A 24641-nucleotide genomic window follows, 5' to 3' on the forward strand; every position below is an offset into this window, starting at 1 on the left:
CACATAAAGCTGCGCGCCACAGTTTCGGGAACGCAAATAAATAAATACTTTTTCCTTTGCCGCTTGCGCTTGCCATTTATTTTAATTTCATTTTTAGAATCTGCATATGCATGTCGCTCTGTTCTGCGGTTTATTCTATGTGGAGGGAAAGCGGATATAACAATTTCTCTAACTAACGCCATCAGCAGATAAACTAACAACTAAAACTTTGGCATATATGCGAAATTATGCAAAACTTCTGGCGAAGCTAAGCCAAAGCCGTATATTTTAGCCACGACGAAAATAAATATACTCTGTAAAATATGTTGCACTCTAAATAAACATTTAAATTCAGCTTCCTCAAAAACTATAAATTAGAAAAGCAAGAAAAGAAAATAGATAAGATATCAGGGAAAACACAAAATTAATTATTTATCCCCCTATATCCCCCAAAAACAAACTTAATTAAAACTGTGTAAAATTCATTTGGTTCTGAAACCTCATTTTTACTGGCGAATTTCGGCAGTAAGCCTGAATAATTTATAAATAATTCTTAATAGCCAGCAGAAAATGCTTAATGCTCTCGAATTTAATTACACATTATGGTAATGCCTTGACATAATTATATACATTCGACTACTGAACGAAAACGCATGCAATTACGACAAATCAGAAACGAAAAACAAAGCAAATTAATTGAGCTGAAAATGCTAACCATTTTGTTAAATCGATCAAAGTTAATTGAAGTCAGTTCGCGGCACATTAGCATGTCATACATATTTAACAAACGGAAAAACACTCGGCATTACCGAGTGCAATGTCAGTGGAAATTAGCATAATTTCCACACGCAACATGCAACACGCGGGCTCTAATCAAAGAATTACCCTTCGTGTTGCCCTGCAATTTGCGCATAGTTATGGAAATGTGCGATTAACCGCAAACCGAGGCAGTCGGTAAAAAGTTCACGGAGCCCGAAACTGAAGCACATAATTTGAGCTCCAATTTGTGGCACACGAAAGGATAAAAACAATTGCACGGCCCTGAAGACTGAACAAGTATTCAACTGTATCGGCTTCAACACATCATATAAATAAAACATTAATTCCCGATGAAATGGAGAACCCTTTGCCACGTGCCACACGAAAAAAAGAGAGAAAAAAGGCAGAGTGAACCGAAATCACATGCAATAAAAAGTGTAATTTGTATAGTAAATATGTGAGCGAGGTGTGAAGGCCATAAAATCCGGCCGGGATGCCACGTGGCCAAGTCAGGTGACTTTATTGGGGATATACTCGTACACACCACTCCGAACAGGAAGTTACACACTTAGCGGAAGCTCGGCCTGCTAACTATGAAATAGTCGCCGTATTCTATCTTTATCTTTTGCCGCAGGCCATTCCCATAAATCGGGAAAGTGCGCCCATTAACGCTCGAGTCTGGCCAAAGTCCTTAAAGCATAAAAGCCGCGTCCATAAATTTGCCAGCCTAATACAATGTCTCCTCGGCCAGCGAGCATAATGGCCTAAGTAAGCGGTTAACACTTGCGGAATGAGGGAGCATTCCTTGGCTCTCCCAAGGAAAACCAGGAGAAGCCCAGACAATGGCTTTTCTCGGTCTCAGCCGCAACTGCGGAAGACTCCATTAAATTGTCAATTGTAAAACGGCAGCCGTGAAATGAAATTGAAACGAAAAAATAAAGCGCGCATACATATAGTGGGGGCTATATCTGCATATCGGGCCGGCTCGTAATTGAACTCTACAATTGTTGAATTTACTGCAATTTTATGGGCTTCTCTGGACGCAAATTGTGCGCGCTCGCTGATTGAAATAAATTGAAGCTTAATGCCCGCGAATATTGAAAAAGTTTTCTCGATTTAATAGGTCCCTGATTGAATTACGTATGCGCCGTGTTGGCCAGAAGGCAACCGCGTTTATCATAAAGCTGGATTCCCACCATAATTGCAGGGATATTGCCGCCAGCTCGGCATTCAATCAGTCGGAAAAGTGCACACCTAAACAATCGAACAATTGGGCAGCGGAGCCATTGAATGGCCATGGAACAACGTGTAAACAATTGTGCACATAAATTAGCGTGTTATGTTAGTTTTCCGGGGTAATCGCTTTTCGGTAATGCTTTGTTTCCCCGATTTCTCCACTTTATTCGCCCGAATTTTGTTGCATGCCACACGAGACGCTCGGCGAGTGAAGAGCTGCCATGTGCATGCGGCTGAATGCAGCTGAATGCGTTGCCCGGGAAGCGGACTTGTTTACATCCGAACCCTCCGGTTATTTTTCGGGCTGGCTCAGCGGAAGCCGAAACGGTCGCATAATGAAACAAATGCCACACAAGAGGTCATTATGCGGGGCACGAGTGAATAATGCCACATGGCTGTAGGCCGATTATTGCGAATCGACTATGAATGAGGGATTTTCTCGCACACATTTCTCAAATTTAGCCATGGGGTTAGAATGCTATTCAAATTGCGAATCTGATACCAAATAAATTTTAACTAGATATTTGGATTTCAGCAAGTGAACACACATAAATGAAAATAAAATTAATTAGATCTGTTAGTTATGCCTAAGGATTATATCAACATTTGTAATGTCTGGTTCTAGTCTTCCCATAAATTATTATCAAAATATTTCCACCTTTAATTTTAGGTTTCTTGAAAACTTTCTCCTGCGTAGAAAGCGTGAAAGGCTAAACATTTAACTATTCTTTCTTCATTTGGTTTTCATCTCCATCTTGCATTACTTGTAGATTCTGATTTCCCAGCCTGCGCAACAATTTGTGGCCCTTTTTGTGGCAGCTGGAAAAGCGCATCGCCTGCCACGTTCGTCTTTTGTTTTTTCTTGTTTTAATTAAAAATGTGCTCGCCTGCTTGTGCTTTTGTGCTTGTGCTCGTAAAGCGAATGGCAGGCGACTTCCGACTGGGATTAAAATCAATGTCCTGTTCTCTGTCGCCCTCTGACTCCTGCCCCTCCCCCTCCCCCTTCTGAGCACTCCCGATCTGTCAAGGATGAAGGGCTAAAAGATGAAGGGCTGAAGAATGAAGGACTGAAGGCTGAGGTTGAGGCTGCTTGGAGGCTGCAACACTGCGAAGGAGACAATAAATTTCATATTGCCATAGGACATAAAAGGGCGTGTATAATATGCAAACACAATCAACGCGCCAGGACAGTTGCACGCGGAAAAGGGGGCGGGGCGATGGGGGTTAAAGGGGTCGCAATGAAAGAATCTCCCCACCCAAACACACACACTCACACACACCCACACCCACACGCATTCACATAACAATTCAAGTGAAGCACACATACGCAAATAAATGTAAGCTAAACTTTGAAGTGCCAGGCAGGCACATATTGCATATGTAATAGTTTGAGGATGCGTGTGGGGCTGTCCATGTGTGTGTGTGTTGGTGTGTTCATAAGTGTGTGTGTGTGTGTGTGCATAAAGCAAAGCAATATAAAAGGAAATAAACCGGCGACAGCACTGCCAGCTCCACAAACTAAACGAAAAAAAAGAATGGGGAAAAGAGTACGAGGAGGAAAATATAAAAAGAAAGCTAAAGGAAGAAAAATATGAAGAGCAAAAAAGTTTTTTATGTGGAGACGTGCAGAAATTTTTAATTTGCGGTTTGCCGGAGCTGAATCTGAATCTGAAGCTAAAGCTGAAACTAAAGCGAAGCCATATAGCCATGGCTACGCTATATAGCTATGGCTATGGCTATAGCTCTGCGGATGTCAGTCGAGCACGCCGCTTATTATGATTTACATATTTTCTATGCGGCTTTGCCAGCGCCCAAACTTTTCCCCCGCTTCGTGTTGGCCAGCAGCATCAGCAGCAGCAGCAGCAGCCGGAGATCCCGGGGCTCAGACAGAGCACATTTTGTAATTAAAGTTCACGAGGTCAACATGGCATTCAGCATCTACATTCGATGGGGAGTCGGCTTCTGCTGCCGCTTCTACTTCTGCTTCTACTTCTGCTTTTCCGGCTATTCCTGCTGCCTTCAAGTCGCATTGTTGCTCGCTAGCCATTTTTATTGCATACACCCAGGCGCGCCAAGGAGCAGGCGGAATGGTGGAATGGTGGGAGGGGACCGCCCAAGGACCCCAGCGGCAAACCAGTTAAGTGCGCTCGAAAATATGTGCCGACACTGGTAGAAAGTATATAGTTTTTGTAAGATCTAAAGAAGTCTATTGAACAACGTTTATGCAATCTGTAGCAATTTCAATATACATTTTTATGAAATAATATGTATAACGTATTTAACAGTATTAAAATGAACATCTTTTATAAATTAAGGTTTTCTTCCAGTGATCCAGAGAATGCGTTGACGTGCATACTTCAGACGCAGCTAAAGAAGAAGCATCCATGGGAACCGAGGGAAAAGGACTGCAAAGGAGTCTGGGCTGCAGCGCACCCAACAATGCGAAGTCCGCTTCCTGATCTGCGCTCCCCCCTCCCCCTCGCCTCCCCCTCCCCTTTCAGTACTCACCCCTCTGTTTTCGTCACGCGGTGTCTGTCATTTGCATATTTAAATTGCAGCCAAGCAGATTGTCATCAGCGCGTTTAAAACGTTGATAAATGTGTGCCATAATTTTACGTTGCACGCACTCACTCACGCTCACACACACACACACAAACAGACAGACACACACACAGTTGCAGGGAACAGCATTTTAAATGCTCAACACGGCGTATGAGTAACTTGCGGCTGCTGCCACTGGCACACAAGCATCTTATGATTAATAAAGTTTTTCGATTTATTTCCGACACGCATCCAGCTGGCCCTCTTAGCAAAAGGGTTTAATCAGCTGACGGCGTATCAAAATGGCAAATGGAACTGCTAGAGATTAGATCAAATGAGCTTGAATGGTGATGGAAATGAGAGAAAATGGTAAAAACGAGTTTTCATGTGGCATTTTTATATGTTACGGCTAATATTGAATATCTTTAATGTATGTATCTTCAAGCACAAGCTCTATTTTATTTTATCTTTCATTTAAAACCCTATGCTTGCTGTTACATTTTCTTTTAAATTTTTAGGTAGTTATACGGATTTAATAAACCCTATCAACATTTCTGTTCTTTTCCCTCACATCGTTTAAACAATTAGAACCCATTGAAACACTTCAGAGAAGAATATACTTTCTCTACTGCACAACCCACCTGCATCAGCAGTTTTTTGAGTTGAATAAATGTGGGGTATGAAGCCCTGACCACTTTGGCAACTCATTCATCTCCCCCTAATAGAGTCTCAATGTGTTTGGCTTGGTCAGGAGGATACGGTTTGGTCTTCGTGGCGAGGAGCTACCGAGCACACTTAGTTATGGTTTATTGTCCTGCCTGCTCGCAGGACCCACAACTCCGCAGGACTCGCAGAGAGCACCCAGTGGAGGGGCCTTGGCAAACAGGACTCCTCCTGGAGGTCCTGCAAGTTAGGGGGAGCAAACATGGGAGCCATTGCAGCCTGAGTAGCAGTCGGCAGTCGGCAAACACACATCCTAAAGCACACATCCCCGTCCTCCACTCTCCGAACCTTCCTCCCTTTGCTGCATCATTCACAATTTGTTTCAATTTTAAATGCCGCACCCATTCAAACAGCCAACGCCCACCGAAAGGGGCGGGGCCGGTGGCTGGCGGCTGGTGGACGGTGGCGTACGTGTAGTTTTAGCGGGCACTGTGTGGGTGCCCTTGGCTGGTTGCGCATTTCAGTTTCGGTTTGAGTTTCAGTTTGAGCGCGCTCTCAAAAATTATCACAGAGAATGTTTCAGCGCCGCTGTCGAGTGCGAAAAGGTTGGCCCCGCACTTAAGCAATGTCAACGCCAGCAAGAGCGTCACTGCAAAAAAATATGTGACCTAATATGGGAAAGTAAGAAAAAGAGGGCAATTTATTGTGCCAACGAAAAGTAGAGCAAGAGAGTTTGATTAAATTCCTAAGCTTCTTTTAAGAACTTAATGATGGGATAGATTTAACTAATATTGGAATTATTAAAAGACAGCTTACTGTTATTCCAATTAAATTAATTAATCTTGTAATGTATCTTGTAAATGATAATTGGATTTTAATGGTATTCTTTATACTTTTTATTACTTTTTAACAAATGTTTTTCTTTACGTACCTTGTAAATGATGCATTTTATGAATTGTGGATTTCTTTTAACGTAATCCCGAGCACATTTGGGATTGTGGTTTTCCCCTCAGTGTTTTTCCCACCCCTTTCCCCGCCGACTGCCGACTGCCGGCGGAAGGAAGCAAGAAGTAGCTGGGGCAGAAGCTGGCGTCGCGCTGAGACGACGACTCGTTGTCGCCCGGCATAAGCGTATTTGCCGAAAACGTAACGCTTGTTAGGACAGATAAGAGCGCACAGGATATATCCACTCGAGGCGGACTGGGAGTGCCAGTTCCCGGAATACAGGAACCAGGACTCAGGACTCGGGACTCAGAACGCAGAACGCAGAACCAAGAACCCGAAGGCAGCGCTGGAGTCGCAGGACTCGAGTGGTAGAGCGGCCATGATAAATGACATGTTTCATTTGACATTTTAACAAAGTGTTGAATTTTTGCTGCTTACTGCAAGCTCGTTGGCGGAACATGAAAAAGTGAAGTGCGCGGGGGATCTTGGCACGTTTTTACAGCGTTGCTGTTCTTGTTCTTGTTTTGCTTGGCATTATTTTTTCCCTGCCAGTTCCGCGTGAATTGTTTGGAAGTGTTAAATAAACCCAACCACCAAGAAGCCACCACCCACGGAAATAAACCCAACTACACGTACATACACACAAATGTATATGCTCCTCCTGGCAACAGTATAATTTTTCAATCATGTTTGAGTGCTCTGGGTGGAGCTGGCAGTCCGCTCAAACAGTGCGTTCTGCAAGTACTTTTCCCCCAAGTTCGCATTGATCTGGCAACCGTCAAACAATTTGGAAAACAATTCTTTTTACAGCCAGCGGATTGTGGATGACATACGGGATTGCTTTGGTTAAATTTTAATCGAATGGGTTGTGTTCCCCACGTTCTTGTGTTAAAACGAGCGATTTCCGCAGTTTTTTGTCGACTTAAGCGTTAATGGGCTTTTTTGTTCACAGAAATCCGATTTCACTTGCAAAATTTTCAATTAAAATGAGTTTAAATTATTAATTTTAAATATCTTAGGATGCTATCTTACTATGTCATATGCCTTTATATTTAATCAAACTTCGCTTTTATTTTATTGCCTTTGGCAATAAATGCTTTATCCGCATTCAACTTTAATTGCTATAAAATAATCAAAGAACCAAAGAACCCGACGGAAAATGCTGGAAATATTGAACCTACGAAATTCGCACAGCTCGACATTTTGGGTGTCCTGTAGCTGATAAAAAAGCGCTGCGAAAAGCGCTGTGAAAAACTGCCACCCGACACCTTTTCCGATGGGTGGTGGTCCATTTAATGCACTTCAAATTGACAAGTAAAACCGCAAACATTTGCTGACCCGCAAAACGGGGAGAGAGCCAAAAAAGGAAAACCCGTGGCAATGTGTACGAGTGAGTATATGTGAAAAGCGGTCGTACCAATAAACCAAAAAAAAAGTGCTCATAAAGGGGGCCGAAAATAACACATACCTACATCGCATAAAGAGGAGCCGCTACAGTTAAACTGTGCCAATACACACATGCATTTGCATATAAATGTGCGGCGCGGAATGCAGGAAAATAACCAAAAAGTGCCAAACAAAGGGCCCCAAATATTTTTTAAAATGGCAAACGAAAAAGTGCAAACATTTAAGCGCACAGCAACTGAAAGCCGGCGAAACTGAAATGCTGCCAACTCACTAAAATGCTGAATGATGGGAATAAAAAAATGAAAAATAGGGCGGTCATGCACGCACAAGGGCGTGGCAGTCTGCGCCTGTGTCTGAAACAAAGCCAAGCCATAAAAATAAATATAAATTTAACAATTTTTCTTTTTCGCCAGCCGCTTATGTTTGTCCGTTTGCTGGCAATACATTTTACACCCGACAAAAATATGCCGTTTAAGGCAGTGGTCTGCTTTACAGACGTCAAAAAATCGATTTTTTTTTTTTGTCTTAAATCGATTCCAAAACTATCCAAGAATATGTGTTCAAAATTTTAGAGGCCAATTCGACATATTTTCGAAGCTAGATCAGTTTTAGTGGCCGAGCGTCGGGCAGGTTCGTATGCTCGGGCAGACTTTACAGCACGTTTTCTCGAGTTTTTATTTTCACAAGTCTTGAAAAACGGTGCCGGTCATAGTAAAAAAAATATATGTCCGATCGAAAAAAACCAAAGTGATCTAGCTTCAGTATTGAATTATCTTCTATTTGAACTAAAAAAAATGGATAAAAGTACTATTTAAATTACTTGTTTTGCAACTTAAAGTGAACTTTTTTTCCAAAAAAGTGAATTTTTTTTTCAAACTTAGAAAAAATTTGGAATTTCGTCATTTCTTCGGAATTTTTTTAGTTCATATAGAAAAGGAACTTATAAAAAGTAAAACAAAAATTGGTTCCACTGTTTCAGATGCATAGCACGAACTCTATCACCGGCACCGATTAACAAGTGCACACTCTAGGCGCCCCAGAAAAATCGTTACAACTTCCGCTAATATCAATTATTTGCAATAATAAAAATTGTTTTTTAAAGTTTAAATATAATATTATATCGTCTCAAAATTTCGTTTACCGCAATCATTTCCTTCCCTTTCAAAAAAATTGTTGAAAAAACGCTCTTTTTTCGGCTCCTAAAGCAGACCACTGCCTTAAAGGGGGTCATTGTACTTCGAGAGGGCCTTCAAGTTGTAATCTTCTTCGAATGTGATCGATTTTAAATTATTTTAAAGTATTAAAAGGGAAAATAATTTCCAAAGTGAAGAGATCCACAAACACTTTTCTTTAATAAGGTAAGTAAAACTTCAGAAAATAAATAAATAAAACCAATTAGTGTACACTAGGTATCACAATTAAGAATAAAGATAATAAAGAAATATTTTGTATCAAAGTAACACAGGTGAAAGTTAATTTAAGTATGTGTATGTTTGATTGTGCATTTTTTTCAGTGCGGCAGCTGACACTAGCTAACTGTCCACAGCAGGACTACTTTTGTTGTTGTTTCTGTTTTTTTTTTTGGTGTGTGTGCCTTGTGGGCGAAATGGTGTTTGAGGTCAGAGGGCACGGCTCACCTGGCGCCTCTTTAGTGGCGGGTGGCGGTTGACAATGCTCCGTCGCGTCTGCTTGCGTTTTTATGAATTATTTCGTAATAAATTTTCGAAAACTGTTTTTTTGTTTATGCAGGAGGGGGTGTCGCACACACACACCCACACACACGCACGCGCAGCCACTCACACAATAACAAAATTTAACGCCGCATTGGGTGAGTTGAAAGTTTGTCGGGAGGTGGATGGCATTGCTGCGGTTTTCCCGCACGCAAAAAACAAAAAACGAGAGAAGAAATCACACCAGGGCTGCACAACACAAATATTTAAATTTAATTAACTTTATTTACCAAAGCCTGGCTGCGGCAGGCCGAGCTATTAAATTTCTGGGGGATGGGGCAAATCGAGAAATCGGGGGACTTTTGCGGCAGGGTGGAGTGTGTTTATCCAACAACTTTGCGTCAATCAAATCGAAGCCATCGTAAAAATAGAAAGAAGACAAAATCCCGGGCAGAAAGCAGAAGCAGATATCCTCAACCACTTCCGGCGGAAGTGCGATTTAGTTCCCCCCACCACTTTTTACGATCTCCAGCTGCTAATTTAGTGCAGTTGGGTCGCCCAACCGAATTAGCATTAAAATAAAAATGCGAACTCTGTTAAACAAATAGCCCCGAAGGGATCGGGCTAAGGATAAGTTATCCCTTTTGTCATAAATGTGCGTTTCACAGACATTTCCAAATTGTAATACATCCGCTGGCACACACTCACTGGGAAAAGTGGAAAGGGGAAAGGCGGGAAAAGGGGGAAAAGCGGAAAATCAGGAGAGGGAAAAGTGGGCCGCATATGCGGGGCATTTGTTTAACTGAAAACTGTAGCCGGAACGGAAACGGAAATATATGCTGTCAGCATTTTATTTGTTTGTGAGTGCGTGATTTTTATGCTTCTCTGGCCAGGGCAAACAGGACTCTGTTCCCCGTCGGCTAAAAGGGCTGCAAAATAATAAAAGGAAACGGCCAAGGCGCAAACGGAAAGCGGAAAGCGACTTAGCAAACTGCGGTGGTTGCCCGGCCAGGCGATTGGAACTTCTGTGGGGGAAAAGGGAGTTAAGGGGATAGGGGGCTACTACTGGCACACAATAGCCATGGCCTAAAGCATCACTTTGTTAGCCGCCATTTGTGGAAATTGTTTATGCGAGTAGTTTTGCTGCTGCTGGCGCCCAATGAGCAAAAATCCCAGTCCCTGACAATCTAAAGAACACGAAGAGAAAATATTGAGTTCTTAATTAAGTTATCTATATTATATATCCTGTTCGATCCCGAATATTTAATAGCTCTAATAGCTCATTAAAGTTTGTACTTAAATTGATTTACTTCCATAACTTACCCCGTATTTATTCTCTCTGTACTCGAAACCTTCTCCATTTTTAGTGGCTCAGACTTTCAAGCCTGGCAATCAGCAATGCAAATGCGTCTGCAATGCAACCCGCAATTAAAGTGGCACCCAACAAAACACCGAGCGAGTGAGAAGGCCAATAAATGCTCATACGCCCTGTGGGCCGAAGAGAGGGCCAGAGGCAGCAAGTTTCTGCCTCCGAGGCAGAGCGCCATTGTTCTGGGCCGTGTTGCATCCACATAAATAACTGCGACTTGAGCTGGGCGTGTGTGGACAGTAGATAATGGCCGAGTTGCTAGCACGGGGCAGCAGAAATATTGTTTCCGGTTTTTGTTTTCATAAATTACGCCGCATAAATTGCGCATTCAATCGTGTGTGTAAAAAGGCCAAGAATAAGGGGGTCTTTGGCTTTACGATGTTTTTATTTACTTGGGCCAGCGTCGTTTGGGCCATGTTTGCTTTCATGTTTAGCCCGCATCTACAATTCAATTGATTTTCAGTTTCTCTTTCAGTTGCTTTTAGCCCTCCAGTCATTTGTAGAGTGCTCTGGCCGAGGTGTTTGGCCAATAAATTGCGCCGAGTGTGTGTGTGTGTTCAGGACGCCTTTTGGCTTTTGTTATTGTTGCTAAATATGCGGCAGGTGGCAAAGTTTAATAATGAAACACATAAATTGCCAGGGGTTAGCACCTCCTCGATTCAACTGGAAGTTGTTAGCCGCTGGCCGCCAGTCGGTAAATAACTTCAGGTGGCCGTGTGTCTGCGTGGCTTTTGCAGTTGATGTCGACCCAAGTAAATTAGCCGCTAGTTTATTATGAAGCACTTGACCCTTTCCCCGAAGTTGGCCAAGTTCCAGCAGTCCAATTAAAATACCTCAGCCGAAGTTTGACCCCTTCGACTGGTCATCTGTGAATGGAGGACCGAGCTCGGTTCAGTGGCTTTAGTTTTCGGGCCTCGGGGTCAGTGACAAATTCGCAAGTAATCTGCATTTTGCGACAGCCTCCTCCATGCATTTATTCATTAATGTCGTCGTGGCAAACAAACAAAGGCAGCCGAACGAATTATAAACACATTTTTGGACGCAAAGCCAGTCTAGACGGTATAAATCAAGATCCAAGATGCTCCCGGGGGAAAGTTGGAGATGAATACATTACAGGACCCTGAGAAGAGCTCATCCTCAATCAATCAAACACTCGCATTCACTTCGGACAGGAGAGCTGAAGTGACCTGCTGGGTTGTTCAGATACTCATGCATCAGCGACTATATCTCCGGGTTCTTTTATGATCCCCGCCCGACCCAACTCTTTATCTCTAATCAGCTGCGAGTCAAGCGATTGGCATTCAAGAGCCATTCAGACGCAATTATGGCTGCTCTTCAATGTGCATACTCGTATCGGTAATATCCAGACTGGGACTCGCATTACAGTGCCATTCGTAGCGTGCAATTTTGATGGCTTCGCACTCGATGCGAGTCCCCGTCCCCGTCCCCATCGCAATTCCCGCCTCCATTTCAATCCGTTTATGCATGTCCTGCCGTTGCGGTTGCCAGCTGCAAGGATAATACTTCCGCTCGATGTATTTGCACATCCGTGGTGTGGCTGCCTGCATTATTTGTTAATCAGCTTGTTTGCTTTTCTGCTCTCGACACTCTCGCATTTGCTTAGGTGCGCCACCGTATTGTTTGCTCTTTGCACAACTTATCTGTGGCATTATGGAGTCCATTAAAATCGCAAACGATGACCAATAGCACACCTGCTGCGAATGCCACTTGGCCAAGGTGAGAGAGGCATTAAGGATAATGGGAAGACGCAAGGTGGATCAAATGAATTCTGTAGAAATCAATTATTATATTCATACGCACATTTGCAATGCAAATTTTAATGGGTTAACCAGGAATAAATTATATTGAATGCTAGCCTTAGATGTTTTTTACATTTCTATACAGTTGCAGAGGGTCTTATAATTTCATTCAGAAGTTTGCAACGTAGTAAGAGACTGCGGAAAATTTTAACTTTTCTAAATGATGTCCGATTTTGGATTGGTATATCTCAAAATGCTTGCAACATGGTTTTGGATTTTTGTTCTATTTTTTCACATTTTTATCCCCTCTCAAAAATGCAAAAAATTGATGTATGTATTTGTTCGACAAATTTGGTGACGGGAAGGGTAAATAGTTTCCTTTCTTGTTAAACTTAAGTATCTAATATCGACAATAATGTTTTTTTGTATAGATATTGTTCCAAACTCTAGGTGAATTATTTGTGGAAAGTAAACCAATCTTTACAGTTGAATAATTCGTTGATTTTGTGGGGACATTTTCAGGAATAATTGAGAGTAAAGCAGCTTGCTTTTACTCAATAAGATTTGTTCATGAAGGAATCCCACTCACCAGCAATGCCTGCCATCTGCTGCTGATTATCACAACTCGAACATAATTCCCACTTATATAAATTTGTCGGATATTTATGCTCCTTTATTTATCACGCACCGAGCACAACACACGAGTGTAGTCAGAGAAATAGCCATGTTAGGAGTACATTCTGTGGTCGAGTTGCTGGAAAGTTTTGTGACGGCCTCGTCCCTTGGCTTTTATTGCTTTATCACTTGGAAATTCTGGGCCGCACTAATGTACGGCCATGCTGTCATTGGGCCAGGCCATATTTCTCGGATGTTGGCCCAGGATATGGCCGCGTTAATAGGATAACAAATGACAATTGTTGTTGATCGCGGTAATTTGTTTTGATTTCTCTGCCTAAGCCCAACTTTCACATAATCGAACTGGCAATGTCCCGCAAATACTCGTTATAATAATGGCAATATTTGGTTAAAGTAACTAACAAAAGACTCCGAAGGCAGTAAGCATGTTTTCGGGCCGTCTTAGCCGCAAATCCGCTTGTTGTCATAGCACTTGCCGTTTTATCGACAGCCGTAATGAAACAATCATAATGTATGGCGCTCGGGCATAATGTATATGGTATACATTTTGTGAGTCCGCCGGGGGATTTTGCGAATTGTGCGCCTAAGTGAAATGCCTTTGTTGGGCCCGAATTAACGAGATTGCTGCAAAATTTTCGAGTCAAGACGACGGAGCAGCTGCCACACATCCTACTCCTCCTCCTTCGCCTCGATGTCGATGATTATGGATGCCGCAAGCTCCGGGCGGCTGGCAAGCTTAGTAATTACATGTCAGGTGGCTGGCAGCCCGGCCCACTCTCAAAATTAATTTCCTTGGCCCACTAAAATCTAAACGATAATGCGAACAATTCGATAAGCTTGGCTGGGCGTCGCTTGGGCGTGGCAAATCCGATTTTAAGCCGGGAATCCCTTTCCCAAGTGCGATGCCATGATTAAACCCACTTTCCCTCCCCATCGCCTACCCTCCACTCCCGCGGTCGCTCTCAATGTGTGTATTTAACCCGAGTGAAACGGAATTAAGCACACCCACTTGCATGGCACTGAACTAAGCGAATTGGAGGCCACCGCCACCCGAAACCCCCTGAATCCTCTTCTAAGCCCCGAAGCAACAGGAAACGCAGCAGCACAGAGAGAAAAAGTTCTAGGTTTATTGAGGCAGAGATCGCAGCACATAAATCAATTATTAAATTATAGAAAATAAATTTTCAAACGTGAGTAATTAATTGTCAAGGTAATATAATATTGAATGGAAGAAACCAATTTATTTAAAGTGATTATTGTGGTTCGATGCATTATTTAGAATGTGTTAAATCGTTGCCGTGAATAAGAAACCTAGATTTGGCGGAAACACGTACATTCTTCTGATATTATTTTTTAAATATTCCACTTAGTAACTTACTTATGAATTCTGTTAGAAAACTTTGCTGTGCAATAGTGCCGGTCGTATTTCCTTGGCTGCCGGAACAGCGAACTGCTGACAGACCGCCGAGGGTGCTCGATGAAATGGCCTTGGTTCTGGCTCTGCGGTCGAACACACACACACACACATGCGAACACACCGAATAGCTCTTCGATTTGGCCAACTGGCAGCATTTAACTGGCTAAATAGCGTGGCAGCGGCAGGTGAAAGTGGGCGGATGGATGTTTCAGCAAATTAAATGCCTCAACAGAAACGTCAGCGGGGAGCAAGAAGCCTTTGCGTATGACATCGCGGGCCAGTTAAAGTAGCTTTAACGCGTGTCAACGTTGCGTATACGCGATGTGGGACACGATGTGGGATGCGATGCGATGCGATGCGATGCGATGCGAATGTCCGTGGGCAATTGCACTACCGTTTGTGTGTTGGCACATGTTGAAACGTGTTAAATTTATGGTTTGATCTGGCGCCCCGGCATTGCCAATATGCCATTGCCAAGCTGCCAGTTAACTCCAATATTTATGGCCCAGACGTGAGCACATGTGCCAAATCTCTTTTACTGGCTGAATGATGAGACCGAATCAGAATTATGACTCGGCAGAACCCTCGGGGAAACTCCGTTCGCCCTAAGCTCACTCACCTTTCTGAAAGTCATACGAGGTGTAGCTGCAGCTGCCAGGGCAACTGCAACTGCATCGGCAAATATTGCAGCTCACGTAGAAATCACGTAAGTTTAAATTCACTTTAACATCATTAAGACAAAGTGCGCACCTTGCTGCGGTTTCTTTTTCCCGTTGAAAGGGGCGGAGAGCGGGGAAGGCGGGAAAAGGGGAAAAGCAGTCTAATGAAAATTTAAGTGGCGCGTGCTTGATTTAGCAAATGAGCAGCCAGCCAGCCGGCAGCCTCTTAGCCTTTGTGTGTCCGGACTTTGGAGTCTGAGTGCTCGAGCCAAGGGGGCCGGAGTCGAAAATAACGTAATTTTCGAATTAATTAAACGCCGCTTATGGAACTCCAAATTGCTGGCTCTGCAGTCGTGTGTTTATTACCGAATAAGGAAACGGTCTGAGGACCGAGTGCCGAGAGATGGGGGATGGGGGCTAAAAGGTTTTCCCGCTGACGATCCATAAATCTGCTCATAAGCACGCCTAATCTCTGGCCAAAGTCTATGGACCCACTGTGGTGCGCCGCTCGAATGCAAAGGACGTCTGTCTTGGTGGTTTGTGGCTTGCCATGCCGCTCGGCGGAAGTTCGGACTGTCTCATCTCAAGGCCGGCCATAACCTTTGACCCATTAAGATAAGCGAGGCCCGTAAACGTGGCCAACAAACAAAGAGGCGAAAATGAATTATTTGGCTGGGCAGTTGGCTTTTCGCCCCCCAGAAAGCGATAAGTCGTTTAGGGTACACCCCGGCAAAAGGGGCCTCTGATTTCTTATTTCTATTCCGAATTCGGTTCAATATATTCATAAACGTGTAATAAATTACCGAAGGAGTCGTAGCATCAGCAATTAAAGCCCTAATATGGGCTTGTTATATGGAAGGATGATTATATGTAGAGCTTGAAGGGAGATGAAAAGATTTTTATGTTGGCAAAAGTATACTATTAAAGCAATGTAGGTTATTTATTTATTTATTTTTCTATAGAATGCTAGGTATTAAAGTTGTTTTGAGGTAACATTTTCTCCCTGTGTAGTGTACTCTCATTAGAGCCTGCCAGCAAGCTGAGCCATTCTTCTCGTTCTCCCACCCATCTATCTCGGCCAAATCCGAATCGAAATCGAACCCCAAATCGAAATGCAAATCATTATTTTAGCAGCTGGAACAGAGTCAGCAGGAGGTGGAAATGTAGGGAATGGGAAGAGCCAGGAGCTGGGGAATTGGCGGCCTGGTGGACAGCAACTGCAGGCGAACGTGCCACGGGCGAGTCCACGTCTCATTGCGGCACATTTCGCATAAGTATCGCACTCAGAGAACTTATTGATGCGCATAAATCAGTGGAACTCGCCCCGGGAAAGGGCCGGAAAATAGTGAAATAGTGGAAGTGCGGGAAAGGCGGTGGAAAGTGGGATCATCGGGGGCGGGGCATGCAACTCTCTATGCATGCGAAATCACTGCAGTAGAAAATTAGAAAATTTTCGGCTCTGGCTCAGACAGAAAAGGCAGACAAGGTTCGGTTACATCGGCAGCCATCTCTTTTTATTTATGCACGGAAGGAAAAATATAGCAAAGATGTTGAGAAATTAAATTTCAAATTAAATTTAACGAAGTACATTATTACTGAGAAGAAAGGATTTTTGGTATTTTTCTCTTAAATTTAAGCAACGCAAATGAACTTAAGCTTACATGGATTTTTCAGTGCTTGGCATCCATCTCTTTCTGTCCCCTCTCTCCATCTCATTCTCACGTAAGTGCAAATCGCATAGCAAGTGCAACATCTGTGGCATTCAGAAATGAAGTCATAGAGAAGCGCAGCCACCAAAAACGTGACAACGCGGCCAAAACGACAGCAACAGCTGAAGAAGTTGAGCGACATCTCGTAACCAGCAAACTGAGTTTTCCCAACGCCTTTCCCTTTTCCTCTTCCTATCCCTCTCCCTTTTCCTCACTCCTCAATCCCCCGTTGGAAAATTTCCCCCTCCCGCGTTCGGGCAAATTGCAATTAACGTTGGACGCCCTAATTAGCTCAAACCATCTCGCAACGAGCTCGTTGACTAAGCTTTGAGTGCATAATTAGCCAAAGACCCGCTCCGAAATGAGGAAGGTGTACGGGAATGCTCCGCTAAAATATTTTTAAACATCACCTACTTAGGAGCCAATTAGCTGGGGGTAGATGAAAAGGTGAGCTGAGGTATCCGAGGCGCATTATCAATTACCTGTATCATCAATCAAAGGCTCTTTGCAGGTGTAAAGAACCTAAAATAGCTTCGGCTTTGCGAGACTCTCGATGGGTGTGAGGTTGTTTGTGTCCCTGTCAAAGATAATTTATAAAAAAGAGGCAAGCCCAATGACAAATGAAAAACAGTAGGCAGGTGGGCAAAAAACTGGCATATAAATATTATTTAACCGAACAATAGATGAGGGAAAAATTGGGAAGCCGACAAGATAATGCTCTGCACAATATAAACAAAAAAGGTTATAATAAATGATTGGATTTTTAATGTTCTTGGTTTAAGTTTCTGGGTTAATTCAACAATACAAAAATTTAGTTTTAAATGTTTTTAAAAACCCTTTCCGATAAAATGGACTACAATTTCCGGAACTCTTACTTTGCATTTCATAAATTGAATTGCTGGACTGGCTTGAAATGTGGACGATCGAATACATTTCGAGCGTAATTAATTTATTTGCCAGCGAAAAAATGCCCAACTTGGCATATGAATTTCACACAAATTAAATGTGACGAAAACAGTTAAAAACACGCATGCATTAACGAGGCATGGCCAGTCGGTTGGCAAAACCAATTTGGCCTCGAATGCCACATGAAATAATCAGTACCTACATAAATATTTCTTTCTGCTGAAATGCAGTTGATGATGCCACAGATGGAGGCCCTTTGTGATATTTGCATTGCGCTCGCATATTTTGCTCGCACTCCATTTAAAAATAACTTTTAACTTGATTAAAAACTGGCAACGGGCGAAAGGAAGCGGAAGTAGCAACAGCAGCAGCATTGCGATTGCGATTGCAAACTGAAATCTTGTGCAATTAACTTAAAGCCAACTTGACTCGGCCAAAGGACAAGGACAGCTAACTTGGATGCGAAGGCGGAGGAGGAATCGGAATTGGAATCTGAATCGGAGGAGAACGGAGGAGTGGAGGTGCTGCTCCAAGGAGGTCAGCATCGCTTCAAAAACTAATTGACATCGTTGCTCTGGCAGCCGCTGACAGCTGGCGCTGAGAGTTCTCCTTTGGATCCGGGTTCTCATCCAGCTCCTCCTCTGCTTGCCCCATCCTGTATCGTCCATCTGCTCCTTGCTGAAGGCTCGCAAATATTTTCACAGCTTTCAACTCGCTTTTTAGCCACACAGAGAAAAAGCAATCGAAATTAGTTCGTTTTTATAAAGATAATTATAGTAGCATTTATTATTAATATGCATACTATTATACAATATCAGTAAGTAGTATTTATTATTTTCTTATTTATTAAAGAAATAGAAAACATAGAAAAGGTAAACCCAGGTCATGCCTGTTATCATCTTATCACGAAATGCTTAAGTCAACATAATTGATATACATTCATAGCACTGATATCAGCATTATAAATACTACTTAATTATTTACCATTTAACCGAGTCATTATGTTATTTGGAATGGAATGAAAATGCCACTGATAAAAGCTGTGGACTTATGGTGAAATGCTAAAGGGGCAGGTATTTCTTTTAGTGGAGCGCTATACCCGCAACTCGTTCTCCCTGGCAGTTTTAATTTAATTTTACACCGAATTCTGCACCCTGTCGTGACCAACGTCGTTGGTTGCAGGCGCCAATTTTCGCGCGTCCTTTTGCGGCCGCAGTGCAGGATCAGAAAGGAGCCCGAAAGGAGCCAGCCACTGACGTCGGCAACTATTGTCAGGGCCATTAAAAAAGTTTAGTCCGATTCGGGCTGGCACGCTTAATGGGCCAGATTTTAATCAGAAAATGAGTTAAGAGCCAGCTGGCGGCGGCCTCGTCAGCTCCTGACGATATCCTGCTGCCGCTGATTGTTGTGCTACTGCTACTGCTACTGCCACTGCTTTCTGCCACAATTACTTGCACACGTCGCCGAAGGCCGAACTCCAAACGGCGAAGAAGGTGCCACAGTGCCTGCCACAGTGGCTGCCAAAAGCGATGGCACACCGCCACGCACATCGCGCCAAAAGTTGGGCGCATTATAAAAGTTTTATCTGCAGCAGCGACAGCGGCAAAAGTGACAGGAAAACAAAAGAAAAAAAAAATTGCATTAACCTCAGACGAGACTTTGGCGAACATTCATCATTATTTTTGCTTTCCTGGCGCTGCAATCCAAGGGATTTCGGCGATAAGCGAAACTTTGCGGGGGAACTGTCAAATGTCGTAGATAACATTTTTGGATAAATAAATTCCATGCTAGGTACAAAAAGCTTCTGAGCTTAAAAAACTCGAATAGCAGGGTAAATGTTGATCGCTCTTACCCTTTTAAAATATTTTATTAAGTGGAAGTGTTACGTGTTAAAGCGTTAATCTTTGCACCAAACAAATCACAAACACTCATTGTCACACTATTTACGACAATCGGAGAACTAATCAGCGGACTAATCGTTGAAATGTTTGAGCAACGCTTTGCTACTCTACCCCACATGACTTAAAATGTAAATAAGTCGGGCTCTTCCAAAACAAGATAAGTGAGTCATGGATGAACTGTGAGATCAAGTCGAGCTAGACAATCGCTAGACCGAGCTTAAGTCGATCTAAATTTGGGCTTGCTTTCGGTTTTCGCTCATGCTTAATACATATATTAAATTAGGCAGTCAAAAAGTGATGTTGTGAGCTTGGAGAAATCATGTTGTGCGCAAAACCAAATATTCCTGAGATAAGATCGCAGAGAAATGTAGTCGGGTTAAAATTTAAATCACGAAAATAATATAGAAAATTAAAAACAAGAAAGGAAGCTAGCTTCGGGAAGCCGAAGCTTATATACCCTTGCAGTCATCAAATATGTCGAACAAAATACATAAAGATGATTTTTCTATTCAGTTTCCATATTTTCGTCTATAGATCATATGGGAGCTATATCATATAGTTGTCCTATTTTGATCAAATTTAGTTCGTAATTCAAAGGTCGTAAGAAAACTGTATATTCCAAAAATCTTACTTGTCTGATGAAAAACAACAATGTTATAATTTTATTTTCGTTATTTCTATATAGATTTTTCGTTCTTTCCTATGGCAGCTATAAGATATAGTTGTCCGAGAGACAGGAGGACAAACGATTCTACTCGTGATGCTGATCAAGAATATATATACTTTATGGGGTCCGTTGCAAACTTCTGACTGAAATTACAATACCCTTTTGCTCTGCAAGGGTATAATAAACACGTGTGCATAGTAAAACAACTGCTCTGTGATACTTTAGCAACCTGAAAATGCAGTCTTTATTTGGGGATTATCTTTCTCTAAAGGCTCACAACCGCTTGCTGCTGACCGAAGTTCATTTGGGGAAAAGAACGCCAGGTGATGGGGGCGAATGGCCGCATGGGGGCGAAAGTCGGGAAGGTGAGGGGCGGGAAGGTGAGGGGCGGGAAGGTGGCGAACCCTGCGCAGGAGGCGCCGCTGCACTGCGACTGCGACTGGGTGCCGTTGCCTGTCGAAATTTGTCCCTGGCTCTGGGTTCCGTCCTCCGAGGTCTGCGTTTGGCAGCCCGGACCGGTTTGCGACTGCATCTGGTGTCCGTCCTCGGATATCTGGATGCCACTTCCGTTGTTGCACTGAATGGGCGCCGCCTGAAAATAGGGATACGGTTGCTTAGCTTTTCCAGCGCCATTTGCCGAGTTCATTTCCATTCTCATTACGTTCAGGCCGGACAGCACGCACAATCCGGCGAGAAAAACAGCAATTGCGACGACTGAAACGCGTTGGCTTTCCATGATGAGTGTTTAATGGTCCGAGAACGAAACTCGACTGATACACCGGGCTCAATGTGGGCACGCTTTTAAAGCGTAAAAACCGCGCGGCGGAGAGATAATTGAATGTACCGCCGATAAGGCCAATTCGGACCGACTGTTTGTGCCCGCTCGCCGCTGGAAAGGTGTAAGTTCGGCCAGCCGCGCCCGCCTATTATATTCTCTCCGCGTTGGTGAAAACTTTCCGCTCATACTTCCCAGTCCAAAAGCACTCATCTATCTCTCAACAGATGTCTGGTCCAGTCCAACTGACCCGGCGGCGCCAGAAATAACCAAATCTTTCAGCAATTTTGGAGATTCTTCGATTGCCTATTTTTAAATCCTTCGTACACTGTAAAATGTAAGGAGTAAAGACACCTTTATGAAATATGTAACAGAAAAAATTTTTGAATACATATTTATTAAAATATAGTTTTTATTTATTTTTTTTTCTTCATTTCTGTTATTTTATTTTGTTGATTAAATGTGCCCTTAAGTACTATTTTTTTTAGACTGCTTGATTTTCCTTGCCTATAAATAGCTACGGATTTCTTGTTTTAACCACCCCAGATTCCCCACGAATTTATTTTTAACAAAACAAAACACTCAAACACATTTCAATGCTCTTATATTGCCAGCAATTACTTTCCCATTCGTAAAACCACTTCACCTAGAAATTAGTCTGCGACCGTGAAAATGATTTAAAAATCAATATTATTGAGTCACAATTTTTCCAAGTGTTTTTTTTTTAACGCGTGGCTTTACTAAATTTAAAGGTCAAAATAAAAAGGTCCGTCTGTGGTAGTGGATGCGGTGCTAGTAACTGGAGGCGGGGCAGCTGTGGTGCTGGTGGGAACGCCGTTTTTCAAGCAGTTGTCCAGCAAATCGTATGTGGCAGCGGTATTGCGAACATATGCCGCCTCCGTGGCATTGGTGCACTGGTACTCCGTGTCCTGGATGGCCTGGATGCCCAGGACCAAGGAGCTAGCTGAACCAGAAGCTTTGGTAGAAAGCTCGTAGATCACAGAGACATCAGCCTCGGCCTGGAAATCAATAATAAAATAATAAGAAAAACATACTGAATATTATTTCCTCACTCACCGCACTCGCGTAGCAATTAAAGAAGTTGGTGGTGTCATTACTGCTGTCACAGGCGGTAAAAGCACTGCACAAGCTGGAAACCTCAGATTGGTAAGCCTTCTGCTGCTGATCTGCCTGGGAAGTCAGGTTGGCGGTCTGAGCATTGGCGGTGCTGATACATTCCTGGTAAGAGCTGGAGAAAGTGGCAGCCACCTCGTTCAACAGTGGCAGATACAGATTGAAGCACTGCGAGGTCACATCCTCGGAAACAATGGTATCCAAATCGCGGGCATGCACCAAATACTGGTTCAAAGCACTCGGAATTTGCACATTGGGTTTGGCCTGAAAAACTAAATCCGTTACCACCGGAAGCCAGACTAAAATCAATAAAACTCTACGTTGATGGCCGAAATGCTGGCAAGGATTAGCGCACTGCACAGAAACTTCATGTCGGCGGTAGTACAAAAACTGTCGATACCGAAGACCTGGTCTAAATGTTTTATACTGGCTGGCAGGGCAAATGATGGATCCGTTTGGTCAACTTGAAAATGTGTGATTTTTTTTGCTGCTAGCAAAAGCCGATCAATTACGTTGCATTATGGCGTATGACCAGACTATTCCGATATGTGAGTCAACATTAAAGGAGGATAAGAATATTAGATAGTCAACCACCAAAAGTTAGGTCAATAAGCCGGTGGTTAGAAGTTATCGAAAGTAAAGGCTTAAAATCTAATCCTCTTTTGCAGTTGATTGTTGTAACGATAGGGTTATTAAAATCAATTCACAAAGTCCTCACTATCATTGTGGCATATTATAATATTAACTGCAGCGACAACAGTCCCTTGAATTTTTATTTCCTTTGGCCAAAAGTATGCAATGTTTTTCTTCAATAACTAATTTCACAGTTTATGAATTTTTAGATAAGTTATTGTTTTGTAAGCCGAAAAGCCTAAAGTTTCGCTCATAAATATCAAATACAGAATATTTAATTTCAAATTTTTAAAAAATCCCCTAGACAGTATTTTTCAAATGCTCATTTATTGCTTGCGATTGCATGCGATTCAATTGGTGGCCTAAGAGGAAGCCACTGAGCTTCCAGGATCGGCGGTGGTGGTCTCGGGAGTGGTGCCGGGGGCGTCGGTGCTCACGGCGGTAGTCGAAGCAGCATCAGTGGTGTCACTAAAGACAGCAGCCCCGCTCGAACTAGCAACGGGGCTAGTGGAGGAGGGGGCGGCGGTGGAGGTGGTGGGCACTCCGTACTTCAGGCAGCTGTCCAGCAGGTCGTAGGTGGCGGCGGTGTCGCGGACGTAGTTGCTCTCCGTGGTGTTGGTGCACTGGTACTCGGTGGCCTGGATGGCCTGGATGCCCAGGGTCAAAGTGCTGGCCGAGCTGGCGGCGTTGGTGGCAATGTCGTAGATCACGGAAACGTCGCTCTCAGCCTGGGATAATAAAAGTAAAGGGTCGAATTATTTATCTGGATACTTAAAGCTTTATAAATGATCTTTCAAAGTGTATTAAAATGAAATAACCTGAGTTTTCTGTATATTAATATTATATTTTAAGCCTAATTATATGGGTTCTTTTTTATAGTGATTATTTTCATGGGTTATGATGCTCAACTGACTTTTGTTATATTTTCTTTTTCAAATGTAAGTTATTTAAACCCATGAAACCCATCTCACTTCTTGCTCTTAAGGAAGTATCTTTTCTGGCACCTCCAGTTATCACAAACTTACCGCAGTGGCGTAGCAGTTGAAGAAGGTGGCGGTGTCGTTGTCGCTGTTGCAGGCGGTGAAGGCGCTGCACAAGCTGGTGACCTCCGACTGGTAGACCTTCTGCTGCTTGTCAGCCTGGGCGGTCAGGTTGGCGGTCTCGGCATTGGCGGTGCTGATGCAGTCCTGGTAGGAGGAGGAGAAGGTGGCGGCCACCTCGTTCAGCATGGGCAGGTAGAGGTCGAAGCACTGGGTGGTCACATCCGCGGAGACGACGGCGTCCAGGTTGCGGGCGTGCGCCATGTACTGATCCAGGGCGCTCTGCAGCTGCAGCTGGACACCGGGCTTGGCCTGCGGAGAGCGGAAACGGAACTGGTTAACACCACCGGAAACCACGGAATCGAGTATCGAGGCGTCATTACGTTGGTGGCCAGGAGAACGCTGGCGAGGATTAGCACACTGCAGAGGAACTTCATTCTGGCGGTCGTTTCGTTTTCGTTGGCGGTTCGATCTCAACTGTCGCTGTTCAAGAACGAAAACAAATGCTTTATATACTCGGCCGGCGGGCAAATGATTGATCCGTTTGCCTGGAATGATATTTTCGTGAATAATTTCCTGCTGGCAAGCGCCGATCAATTAGGTAGCATTAGGGCGAATGCGTAATGCCAGACCCACAAATTGCTTTGCATGTGCATTTCCAGTTGATCCCAAACACGTGTATTCAGGGTCAAGAGCTGATAGCGAAGATAAGTTGGCCAGGAACCACCGGAAGGTCTCACTGGCGGTTCTTTGAACTTCCCAAGTTCACCAGCTTAAGGGCTTAATATCCGCATCGAATCTATTGCTGTAACGATTGGTTAATAACACCCCATAT

General features: G+C 43.4%; 3 protein-coding genes across 3 annotated transcripts; all 3 read right to left on the reverse strand.

The window, feature by feature from the left end:
- Positions 1–20441: 20441 nt before the first annotated feature.
- LOC108093976 lies at positions 20442–21098 on the reverse strand. The gene is made up of 2 exons (XM_017194383.2): positions 20886–21098; positions 20442–20816 (listed from the first exon to the last, which is right to left on the reverse strand). Exons 1-2 carry the CDS (start codon positions 20958–20960, stop codon positions 20490–20492), a joined length of 402 nt encoding a protein of 133 aa, XP_017049872.1. The 5' UTR covers positions 20961–21098; the 3' UTR covers positions 20442–20489.
- Positions 21099–21586: 488 nt separating this feature from the next.
- On the reverse strand, positions 21587–22510 carry LOC108093977. The gene is made up of 3 exons (XM_017194384.2): positions 22454–22510; positions 22077–22397; positions 21587–22018 (listed from the first exon to the last, which is right to left on the reverse strand). The coding sequence occupies exons 1-3, from the start codon at positions 22502–22504 to the stop codon at positions 21746–21748; spliced, it is 645 nt and encodes a 214-aa protein (XP_017049873.1). The 5' UTR covers positions 22505–22510; the 3' UTR covers positions 21587–21745.
- Positions 22511–23074: 564 nt separating this feature from the next.
- On the reverse strand, positions 23075–24291 carry LOC108093973 (chitinase-like protein PB1E7.04c). Its single transcript, XM_017194380.1, has 3 exons — positions 24190–24291; positions 23792–24118; positions 23075–23494 (listed from the first exon to the last, which is right to left on the reverse strand). The coding sequence occupies exons 1-3, from the start codon at positions 24241–24243 to the stop codon at positions 23129–23131; spliced, it is 747 nt and encodes a 248-aa protein (XP_017049869.1). The 5' UTR covers positions 24244–24291; the 3' UTR covers positions 23075–23128.
- Positions 24292–24641: the final 350 nt, after the last annotated feature.

This window comes from Drosophila ficusphila, unplaced genomic scaffold, assembly GCF_018152265.1.
Source record: "Drosophila ficusphila isolate 14025-0441.05 unplaced genomic scaffold, ASM1815226v1 contig_414, whole genome shotgun sequence".
In the NCBI taxonomy this organism is placed as follows: Eukaryota; Metazoa; Arthropoda; class Insecta; order Diptera; family Drosophilidae; genus Drosophila; species Drosophila ficusphila.

What these genes read in the sequence shown, in the direction of transcription:
- LOC108093976 (XM_017194383.2), bottom strand. Translation starts at nt 20,960, where the DNA reads ATGGAAAGCCAACGCGTTTCAGTCGTCGCAATTGCTGTTTTTCTCGCC. An exon ending in GCGTGCTGTCCGGCCTGAAC is followed by an intron (nt 20,817 to 20,885) that starts GTAATGAGAATG and finishes CCCTATTTTCAG; the next exon opens with GCGGCGCCCATTCAGTGCAA.
- LOC108093973 (XM_017194380.1), bottom strand. Translation starts at nt 24,243, where the DNA reads ATGAAGTTCCTCTGCAGTGTGCTAATCCTCGCCAGCGTTCTCCTGGCC. An exon ending in GCGTTCTCCTGGCCACCAAC is followed by an intron (nt 24,119 to 24,189) that starts GTAATGACGCCT and finishes CGCTCTCCGCAG; the next exon opens with GCCAAGCCCGGTGTCCAGCT. An exon ending in TCAACTGCTACGCCACTGCG is followed by an intron (nt 23,495 to 23,791) that starts GTAAGTTTGTGA and finishes TTATTATCCCAG; the next exon opens with GCTGAGAGCGACGTTTCCGT.
- LOC108093977 (XM_017194384.2), bottom strand. Translation starts at nt 22,504, where the DNA reads ATGAAGTTTCTGTGCAGTGCGCTAATCCTTGCCAGCATTTCGGCCATC. An exon ending in CCAGCATTTCGGCCATCAAC is followed by an intron (nt 22,398 to 22,453) that starts GTAGAGTTTTAT and finishes TTAGTTTTTCAG; the next exon opens with GCCAAACCCAATGTGCAAAT. An exon ending in TTAATTGCTACGCGAGTGCG is followed by an intron (nt 22,019 to 22,076) that starts GTGAGTGAGGAA and finishes ATTGATTTCCAG; the next exon opens with GCCGAGGCTGATGTCTCTGT.